The 11,271-nt window shown below is 30.9% G+C and overlaps 1 protein-coding gene across 1 annotated transcript; it reads right to left on the reverse strand.

Annotated features, from left to right (window-relative positions):
• Positions 1–7,234: 7,234 nt before the first annotated feature.
• On the reverse strand, positions 7,235–10,949 carry LOC130962221 (axial regulator YABBY 1-like). Its single transcript, XM_057888367.1, has 7 exons — positions 10,839–10,949; positions 10,601–10,753; positions 10,106–10,247; positions 8,879–8,927; positions 8,182–8,257; positions 7,884–7,958; positions 7,235–7,458 (listed from the first exon to the last, which is right to left on the reverse strand). The coding sequence occupies exons 1-7, from the start codon at positions 10,947–10,949 to the stop codon at positions 7,390–7,392; spliced, it is 675 nt and encodes a 224-aa protein (XP_057744350.1). The 3' UTR covers positions 7,235–7,389.
• Between the last annotated feature and the right edge of the window lie 322 nt (positions 10,950–11,271).

Raw genomic sequence — 11,271 nt, forward strand, 5'->3', positions numbered from 1 at the left:
AATAGTTACAAGCCCTAATCGCTTGTATACTAAGCTTTTCTCATAATTTTTCCTATTTGAGTGGGTATTATAATTGAATTATTTTTTTGGTGACTTTTATTAGTTTTTTTGGTGACTTATTGTAATTGAATCATTTAATTGCAATAAAAGTATTATCTTTGAAAAAAAAATTTAACAAAACTCAGATCCGTGAAAAAAAAACACTCATTGAAGACTAAAAAAATAAACAACAGTATGATTTTTTAAAAAAAAAACACTTGATTTGATATTTTACTTAAAAAGTAAGTAATCAGTTAATCACAGTTTGTTGATTAATAATGATAATATATTTGTTTGATAATTAAAATTCACAAACTCCCAACTAAGCATGTGAGACAGCAGCAACAACATTCAATTGAGATATATAAAAATTTCTCTTTTTTTTTTACTAAAGATAGAGAGATTTAAACTCGTAACTTTTTAATTGAATATAAAAAGACTATACCATTTGAGTTATAATTCATTGGCCTTATACAAAAACCTTAACAAACACTACAACATTTTGGGTCTATGGCCACGGTTTTTTTGGTCACGGTAAAAAACCGTGACCATAGACCCTTTATGGTCACGGTTTTTTAGGGTGACCAAAAAAAAAAGCTATGGTCACGGTTTTTTTGGAAAGGGTGACCATAGAGTACCTATGGTCACGGTTTTTTAAAAAAGGGTGGCCTAAAAGGGTCTATGGTCACGGTTTTTCAAAAGAGGGTGACCTAAAAGGGTCTATGGTCACGGTTTTGAGGGGTGGCCTAAAGGGGTCTATAGTCACGGTTTTTGGGGGTGGCCTAAAAGGGTCTATGGTCACGGTTTTGGGGGTGACCTAAAGGGGTCTATGGTCACAGTTTTTTACAGTGACCAAAAAGGGGCTATGGTCACGGTTTTTCAAAAAATGGTGACCTAAAAGGGTCTATGGTCACGGTTTTGGGGGGTGACCTAAAGGAGTCTATGGTCACGGTTTTGGGGGTGGCCTAAAAGTGTCTATGGTCACGGTTTTAGGGGGTGGCCTAAAGGGGTCTATGGTCACGGTTTTGGGGGGTGGCCTAAAAGGGTCTATGGTCACGGTTTTAGGGGTGACCTAAAGGGGTCTATGGTCACGGTTTTTTACAGTGACCAAAAAAGGGCTATGGTCACGGTTTTTCAAAAAAGGGTGACCTAAAAGGGTCTATGGTCACGGTTTTGGGGGGTGACCTAAAGGGGTCTATGGTCACGGTTTTGGGGATGGCCTAAAAAGGTCTATGGTCACAGTTTTGGGGGGTGACCTAAAGGTGTCTATAGTCACGATTTTTTACAGTGACCAAAAAGGGTCTATGGTCACGGTTTTTTGGAAGGGTGACCTAAAAGGGTCTATGGTCACGGTTTTGAGGGTGACCTAAAGGGGTCTATGGTCACGGTTTTACAGTGACCAAAAAGTGTCTGTGGTCACGATTTTGGAGAATGACCTAAAGTGGTCTATGATCACAGTTTTAATTTGAGTTTAAATTAATTAAGATTTTTATGTATTTTTTATAATTTTAAATATTTATCTTTTAAAGATTTTAATAATTAAAAACTAATAATAATTTATATGATTTATTTTAAATATTAAAATTTTAAATTTAATTTTATAAATAAAAAATTAAGTTGAATACTATTAATTTTAAATTAAAAAAGATTTAAAACTTAATAACATAAAAAATAATTAATAACTTAATAATGGAAGTGCTATATAATTAAATTTAAGAAATTTCTATATGAATAAATTATGGTTCATTTATTAATTGAGTTTTTAGAATTAGAGATTAATTTATTAAGAATAATTAAATAGAAAAAATAATGAAAGGTCATATAATTTAATTTAGGTAATTGATATTTGAATTTAACCATATTTTTAAAATATAATTAGTAGTTTACTTTATAATTTAAATTAAAAATAATTATTTAAACTCAATAATATCTTAATAAATAAAATCTTGTGCATTTTAAAAGCAATCTTTATAGTATTTATTTAATTTTGAATTATTATTTTATCTCAAATATTTTATAAAATTATTATATTACTTGTATATATTTTTCTCTAATCCTAAAATTTCTAATAAAAACCCTGACATCCCTAAATTTCCCCATTGTGCCCTAAACCTACGAATACACATATACAGAAAAAAAGAAAGGGGAAGAAACGAGAAACAGGGGAAGCTTGAAGGGGATGAGGGAGAAAGGAAGAGAGGGAGGAGGAAGGAATGGCGCCGGTTGAGACTTCACCGCCATCGCCGTTGCCATCGTTGCACGAGAAGGGAGAGGCTCGCAGTGGAGGAGTCGAGAGAGAACCTGACGCGAAGGAGGACGACGCATGAGAGGGAGACAGAGGTCGCGATGGAGCTGTCCCGCCGCCTACGCCGCGCCCTACCACCGTCACCGAGCTTTCATAGCCGCCGCGTTTCACCGCCGTTTTGGGTGTCTCCACCAAACCTTGGTCGATGATACTGCCACTGTACGCGAGGAAGAGGAGTGATGAGACAGAACACGATTGAGCGAGAGAAAGGGGGTTGTCGTCGCCGCCGGAATTCTTGGGCGCCGCCGTTCATACCTGTCTTTCTCGAGCTCGCGCGCTGTGTCTTCAAGAAAGGGTCTCTCTGGAAGAACTTCCTTCCGCCATTTTCTCCTTGACTCACCTCACTGACATTACCAACCTCTGTAGTCTTAAGGCAGGTTGCTAACTTTTTACTATTTTACTTCTTGTTCATTGCATACTTATCACATCTTAGATCCTACAATAAAATGGAGTTCTACAATTAATATCAGATTCGTCAAAGTCTGAATACTTTAGTCACTTAACAGTGGTTTTGGATTTAAGTTATGAGTTTGAAAATTTGGTGGTCCAATTTTGACAATAAGACAAGAGTTATTGATTTTGTTATCATTTAGCTATTTTATTATTGATTTTGTTGAAATTATTGCCTTCAATTTAAATCATTAGTACACAATTACACAATTTGATGCAAAAGTTTTCCAGCTTCCTCACTTTTTGATTTACTGCTCTTCTTCTTCTAGGTCCATTTATTCTACATAGTGTGCTAGCTCCAGTACTGGGCCTATACTTAACCCAAAAGCAGCTGCAGAAGCAGAGAGAATTTTGATATAGGTGAGTTAAATTAAATTAGAAAGAAATTAAATTAAATTTACAACTTAAAGTGGCCATATAGCCTTAAGTTTTGAATGAATAAAATTAAATGTAATGATGATTAGAGAGTGCATGTTAGAGACAAGTGCCTTGTAGCTACTCATATTAATTATCCTAGGAAAACTGCCTTGCAAAATGTTAGTTTGTCTCGTGATACTTCATTTTAATTTGACAGATTTTGGTAGAGCAAAAGTCGTTTACAAGGGTTATCATACTGAACAGGACAAGACAATTGAATGCCCTCTCTTTTTATATGGTACAGTAATCCACTATGATGTTGCACAATGCATTATCATCTGAAATTAAACACTTATTTATAGGGCAATAACTTGCTGAAATGCTTTTTCTGATAAATGGTTTTCACTCCACTACAAGAAAAAGGCGCATTTGTAACAAAAAATATTGTTACAAAACGTCAAAATTTTGAAACAAAAGTTTTTTGTAACAAAAAAAGGGTCCATTGCAGTAAGTCCCGTTACAAAAAGTTTTTGTAACGAAAAATGAAACTGTTACAATTCAAAACCATATTTTGTAACAATTTTTTTTGATACAAAAAATCAGAAGCCGTTACAAAAGTGATAACAATTTTTGATCTTGAAGGTATTTTTCGTGACAGTCAATTTTTTTCCTATCAAAAAATTTTGTTACAAAATGTAACATGATTTTGTAACATATTTTTCTTTAGTTACGAAAGCAAATTAATTATTTTATAACAACTTTTTTTTATTACAAATTACATACATAATTTACTAAATTATTTTTTAAATTAACTAATATATTAACAATGATAATAAGCAAGTTTACATGTATATAATATGCAAAAACATACATAAGTCAAACAAGATCTTTTTAGCTAAAATTGTCTTGAAACAAAATAACATTAGCTAGTGAGTACATTGATTAGTTCAACCAAAACATAAAAGTTCTAGAAACACTTGAACCTTTGAGCTGAGCTTTCTTTTTAAAATTATCATCTTTGATTGTTAAATTTTTGTATAGACTTGTAAGTTATAATTTTTTCTAACCTTTTATCAATTAATTTGATGTGGCAGAATGGGGATTCCAGCCATGTTTTGAGGATCTTTGACGAGGCGGCACAAGCTATGCAATCGGTTCGAAACTCAAAGCTTGAGCTGTAGAATTCTACTGCACTTGGGGAAACCACCCTTTCATCAATACATGGGCAAAGGGAACGCTTGAAGGTATTTTCATTCTTCCCTTGCCTTCCTTTCATACATTATACGATAATGATATACCTGATCCATGGCTAGAAAGATATGAAAGATAGGATCAACAAACACTTAGATTAAGACTATGTTTTATATTTAGCATAATCTCCTTTTTTTATTATCTGTTATGAATGTTAGATTATATGTATTAGTATATTTTTTGAACTTTCACGAAAACAACTAGTTTTGAAGATGTTTAATGGAACGGCTAACAAGTTTGAAACAGACATCTCATTTACTTTTTGTATAGTTATATATAGTTTGTCAAAACTGTTTACATAGCACTCTTTGAAGAAATAGTTCATTTTCTTCAAAATTTCATTTCTGACTAATAAGTTGGTTCTGAACAGTGTAACTTCTATCCCCTCTTTGGTGAAAAGCTAAATTTAAAATGTTGCTTTAGATTTCGTTTCTAGCAATGCTAACACTAAATGATTCTGCAGAGTGCTTATAGGAAAGCATTGTAGCTGAGCGATGTGTGCTAAACAAAGTGCTGAACACAGTGGGGATGATATGAAGAAAATATTTCCATAGTAATATGAGATGAGATGGGTCTCATATATATATATATATTTGATGTGTATGTATTTTACATGTAATGAATAAATTACACTGTATTTTTATTGTGTTGTTTGGACTAAAAACATATTCAGTTTATAATATAAATTTTTATGATTTAGATTTTTGAGTTTCTCATTTTAGATTTATTTTGTGATTATCATAAATTTGGGATGTGATTATTATGCTTTAAAAAACTAAATCTCATAAAATAAAGTAGGTTATGGTCCGGTTTTAAGGAGGGGTGACCATAGAGGCTATGGCCCCGGTGAAAAACCGTGACCATAGATAGGGCTATGGTCACGGTTTTAGGTGGGGTGGGTGACCATAGAGGCTATGGCCACGGGACAAGCCGTGACTATATAGGCTATGGTCACGGTTTTAAATGAAGGGTGACCATAGAGGCTATGGCCACCGTGAAAACCGTGACCATAGCCTTATCTATGGTCACGGTTTTAAGGAGGGGTGACCATAGAGGCTATGGTCACGGTGAAAATTGTGACCATAGATAAGGCTATGGTCACGGTTTTTTACCGTGACCATAGATTAACCTATGGTCACGGTAAAAAAACGTGGCCTAAAATATCAGATTTTGAAAATTGAAACCGTGACCATAAAAACCGTGACCATAACTCAAAAAACCGTGACCATAGACCTATGGCCACGAGAGAATAGACCACGGTAAAAAACCGTGACCATAAGTCCAAAACCGTGACCATAGATCTATGGTCACCCTTTTTACTAACTATGGTCACGGTTTTTTACCGTGGCCATAGGCCTTTTTTTTTTGTAGTGAAAAAAACAAACACAACAAGCTAATCAACTCCACACACACATGCATGGACATAAAATGCATAAGTACTAGTATCCTTTAATTTTTATATAGGGTAGGAAAAACGATTCTTCTGTTTTATATAATCCTCCTTTAAATCAACACCATATGTACGTCAAATTACTATTTTTTATCATTAAGTATTTGAGTGTTGGCAAAATTGATTATAAAAAGAAAACTGTCTGACTACCTACAAAATATTTTTTTTGAATAAAAATAAATAAAATTAATTAAAGGACAATTTACATTAAGATTTTGTTTTGTCATTTTTCATTATTCTTTTTGTTGAGATAAATATTTTTAATGATAAAAAATAGTTATTTTTCTTATTCAATCAATAAATGTCCTCATATATATATATATATATATATATATATATATATATATATATATATATATTATCTATTAAGACTCGTTCATTATTACATATTATTGTGAGAATATTTTAATGGTGGTAGTACTAAAAAATAGATAAATGCTAGTATAAAGGACAAACAAAACCTAGTACGTACTCATTTAGTTATATACTTCTTAATGTTAACTACGAAACCTTTAAGATATTTAAAATATCTTAATGTACTAATTAATAGGCACTAAATAATTTATTTTTTACAAATTAAATTATGTAATTATAATTAAATATGAAATTAATTAACATGGTAGATTTTTCAACTCTAAATTAGAGATCTTTAATAATTGGTTCAAGTTTTAGAAATAATATATAAAAAATATTTTCTACAAATTATATTTGATATAGGGTATGTATTTTAGTAAAAAAAAAATTAGACACCAAACATCTCCATATCTCTATAGATTATATATTATTGTATCTAGATTTATAAAATTAGAATGTACTGTCAAAATAATATACAATATGTGTTGTCATATTTACAAAATAGCTCACTTATTTTCATGTATATTTGAATATCTATCTAGAAAAATTATTTTATTTAATGATAGCCAGCAGTGTGTCTAAATTAAATTATTAAATTATTAAATATAAGGAGGTTAAAAAATTCTAGCTAATATATTAAGAGTTCAATTATTGTTAATTGTCTAATATGAATACATTAAAATTTAAATATAATTTTTCAAGCATTTTGTTACTTTTCAAACTTTAGTAACCATTTACTGTTTGAAAAACAATTTGGAGTAGAATTTAGTGAAAGATATTAACCTTTCTTAGGAAGTTACTTTCTTTAGTTAGAGAAAACAGTAAAAAGAAAAACCTTGGAAATATATAGTGTAAACTTTCTACATTACGAATTAATAAGCCATTAATTCATGAGGGGACCAGTTCAACAGAAAATATACCATTATAATAATAGTAGTAATTTTCAGATGAACTAATCTAACTCCTAGGCTTTAATTTGGTCAGATATAACCCTCTTCAACTAGTCATGATGATTTGAAAAGATATAACTGCTAACAACTTTTAACACTAAGAAGTACTAACACAAAATAAAGTGCACAACATTAATATGCATAAGACAAAGTCTTAGTACAACATTATATTACTTAAGGACAAGAGAGTAACACATTCAAAACCCTAATATATTAATCACTTTTATTTTCCTCTAGTAGGGAGAGACACCTACATTTGCTGGTGAGAAAAACCCATCTTTCATAAGCACGTCCTCAGCTTCCTACACTCAAACACAAATTTTAAAGTTAAAAACCCTAGAAATGAGAGAAGACTCATTTGCATATATTTGTCTATCCATTTTTATTTTAAATACTTAAATTTAATAAAAAAAATTTTGATTATAACAAATGTTTCCATAACATACATTACAATAATTTGTCATCTCTCGTCAACTAAAAAAAACTGTCATTATAAATTAGTAGTCACTGTTTTCGCTTTTATGTCACGATTTCTCTCGAACTCGCACACCTGATGGTCATGCTGAAGGATGGCGGTGTTGGGCCGACCAAGAACTTCGATGACTACATCAAAGGAGTGCTAGGAGGATTTTTCGAAAAAATAAAAATAAAAATATTTTTTTCTGAAAAAGAAGGGGTATATATCCATACATATACTAACATACAGTATCTAGGGCTTTCAAAGTACCTGGCGAACATTAGCTTTCTTCACGGGTTGATGATCAGGCATAAGTCCGAAATGAATGTGTGGAAAATGGGCCCACTGAAACAAAGGAAAAAATATGGACCCCACACATAAATAAATTAGAAAAATCTTTTTGAAAAAAAAAATAAGGAACAAAGTGATGTATTTAGAGATATGTCATATATGTGTTTAATTAATTTTTTTTAAAAAAAAATTTAAGTCGCAAGCATTGGGAATAATCTAAAATGGGAAAAAAAAGTCCCCTAAGAGAGTAAGATTTAAGATTCTCCTTGGATCTCACATTCTTTGCAGCAGCACTGAAGGCTTCTCTATGACTTATATCAGGATTCCCAGCCTTGATACGTTGGATCTCATCCCTAAAATTCAAATGATGTGTCAAGAATCAAGATCATGCAATTTGAATAATAATTTCATGCATATATTTAATTAGCAACATAAATAAGAAAAAGATTCAAAACAATAACCAGTATTTAATATAGGATTTTTCTAATAAATATTCTTTGCTAAAGATAAAAAAGAAAAAACTTTTTATTAAGAAAATAATTAATACATTTAATATCATCAAAAACATTTTATTTTTTGCTTAATTATTCCATGAGACTTTATAATTTTATCACATTGTATTTTAATAATTTAAAATTTATAACTGAGTCTTTAATAAAAAAGTTCAACTAATAAGTTCTTACTAATTGTTTTTTTATTAAAAAATAATACACATTTTTTAAGTTTTTGTTTTTATGTTTGATATAAGATAAACTGTAGAAAATTTTAATAGTAAATATTTTATAATTATTGTATTTTTTTTTAAAAAATAAAAATTTATAAAACCTAATTAAAATATTTAAAATTTGTAGATGTAACTAAAAATCTTTAAATTATAAATTAGTAAAATTATATATACCAACATAATAATGGTAACAAATCATTAATTTATAATTAGTAGTAACTAATAATAACATGAAATGAATTAAACTTACTTGATGAAGCGGTTGTAGGCAGATGGAACTCTCTGTCTCTTCTCTGGAGCTGGACAATGGAAACACACAATGGACAACATTGCCACAGGCAAACAGACACCAACATTAAAAATCACATTGCTCACCCTTTTTGGCCCTAAAATAAAATACCTTCTCTCTCTCTCTCTTTTTGATCTTTCTATATCATTACCTCATCATTATTATAGTATAGTATCTCTCTTAACAATCACACTCTCTCTATGGATTCAGCACTATATTTCCGGGGGGAGAATTCTGTCTCACTCAATGTATTCATCAAAGGAGACATACATTTAAAAGTAAAAAAAAAAAAATTAACAGACCACAATTTTTTTCATTAAGTTTATATATACAAGCTTTGATTCCTTTAATAATTAGGTTTTGATAAAGTAAATTACTAGTTAATATTTTAATTTTCAATACTTTAAATGCACTAAAAAATGAATTTCATTTTAAAATGTTAAAAATATCCTTAACAAAACCCTAATTAATTCCAGTACCTTCAAAGGGTAAAAAAAAAAGGAAAAAAAGGTATTACTTTCATAAGCCCTTTAGGATTTCAATTTCATTGTGAAAAGTGAGAGATATATAAAAAGTAGCCTAAGTTTGAAAATTTTGGAAGTCCAATGTTTAAACAATCAAATCAAATCAAATTGAAACACAAAAGTGTGCTTTTTCTGGTGGTAACTTTAAACATTATGCACAAGAAAAGAAGGGAAAAAGAGAGAGTAAGAGAGAGAAAGAAAGAAAAAATGAATAAGCATGAGAAAAATGTGGTTGTGCTAGGTACGTAAAAATTATTGATCTTTCTTTAGGCAATTGTATGTAGTAATTCATAGAAACCTTTGAATAACTTTTGAGATTGACAAGTGAGTATTTGATAGGGAAAACAACTTTTGTTTTCTCACTTTATTGGTCAAATAATAGCAACACTAATATTATAGGGCCACTATAGCTATATCACTGATCTGAGCTTAAAAAAGTGTTTTTTTTTTCTTTTCTTTTCTTTTCTTTGCCTTTTTTTATATTTGGTGGTATCATCAGAAGAATCTCTGATCACACCGCACACTCCTCAGGAATTAAGAAAAAACATTGAAATTAAAAAATTGGGATTATAAGTGTAGGTGAATTATTATTATCATTATTATTATTATTATTATTATTAATTTTTTTAAAAAAGGGGGAGAGAATGAAAGAGAAAATTCTCACGTCTAGCAGCTGGTGGAGTAGGCTTTGGAGTTTCTTGATCTATTGATCCTCCTCTAATGTTGCTCATCATCAAATCATTTGGGTTTGGAAGCTGATGATGATTCATCATCATGTTTGATGATGGTGCATTTCGAATCTCCTCCTGAAAAATTAAATTAAACTATCTTATCATCATGCATATATATATAAATAAGAGAACTGAACTTGACATACAGAAAATTAAAGAAGAACAAAATACTAGCAACAAATTCTAAAAATGAAAGCCCTAAAAAGTTTTTTAGTTGCGAATTGTATTTTTTAATCCGACAGGTAGGTAAGGACTAATCTATTATAAATTGGAGTTTCATTTCAGAATTTTTTGCGAGTCAATAAATTGTTGCATGCATAAAGTAAAATTCGAGTTTTGATACTTATTAAATAGACGAGTGAGATAATCAGTCAAGTAACCCAAATTGATTTGATTTAAAAGCCCTAGAGAGGTAGGTAGGTGATTACCAAAAGGTTTTGAGGAGTGAAGAAAGAGTGAGGAAGGTGAAGCTGATTGGAAGAAGGAAGAAGAAGGCCACGCATGTTGACACTGAGAAGGTTGGTGCAATGGCCACATCTCACAGTGACAGTTTTGAACAAACTGGTGCAAGGAACACTCACCTAAACAAAAAGGAAGGGTGAATTGAAGCTGAAAAAGAAAAGGGATTATATTATGGTGGATGGTGGTGATGATGATAATACATACAGCGAGGACAGTGTCACAGAAGTTACAATGGACATAACAAAGCTGGTCGGTGTTAGAAGAGAGTTGTTGTTGCTGGTCCGGTGAAAAGGAACTTGTGGATGAAGCGGACATAATGTTAATTATTTTGATTCTTCTTTCTTGCTTTGCTTTCTCTGATTTGATTGATGGGATTGACTGATCAGTGATGAGTGAGTGAGTGAGTGAGGAGAAGAGAGGGAGATGAGACAGATAAACTTCCTATGGATCTGATCCTCTCTCTATCTTCATGAATGATGATGATTCTTCACTACTTATTATTATTATTACTGTGTTGTATATAGTGTTAAGAGAGAGAGATGCCACTTAAGTAATAAAGGATAGAATGTACCTACAAAAAGTGCTTCTTTACTCTCCATTTTTGGTCTTCACTCTTGTGTCTATGTGCTTTTTCTTC

The sequence above is a fragment of the Arachis stenosperma genome, chromosome 2 (genome assembly GCF_014773155.1).
Source record: "Arachis stenosperma cultivar V10309 chromosome 2, arast.V10309.gnm1.PFL2, whole genome shotgun sequence".
Taxonomy (NCBI): domain Eukaryota; kingdom Viridiplantae; phylum Streptophyta; class Magnoliopsida; order Fabales; family Fabaceae; genus Arachis; species Arachis stenosperma.

Coding starts and splice junctions, on each gene's coding strand:
- LOC130962221 (XM_057888367.1), bottom strand. CDS start 10,949: ATGTCCGCTTCATCCACAAGTTCCTTTTCACCGGACCAGCAACAACAA. Junction 7,959..8,181: donor TCAGTGCTGCTGCAAAGAAT/GTGAGATCCAAG, acceptor CCTTTGTTTCAG/TGGGCCCATTTTCCACACAT. Junction 7,459..7,883: donor AGAAAGCTAATGTTCGCCAG/GTACTTTGAAAG, acceptor GTTTGAGTGTAG/GAAGCTGAGGACGTGCTTAT.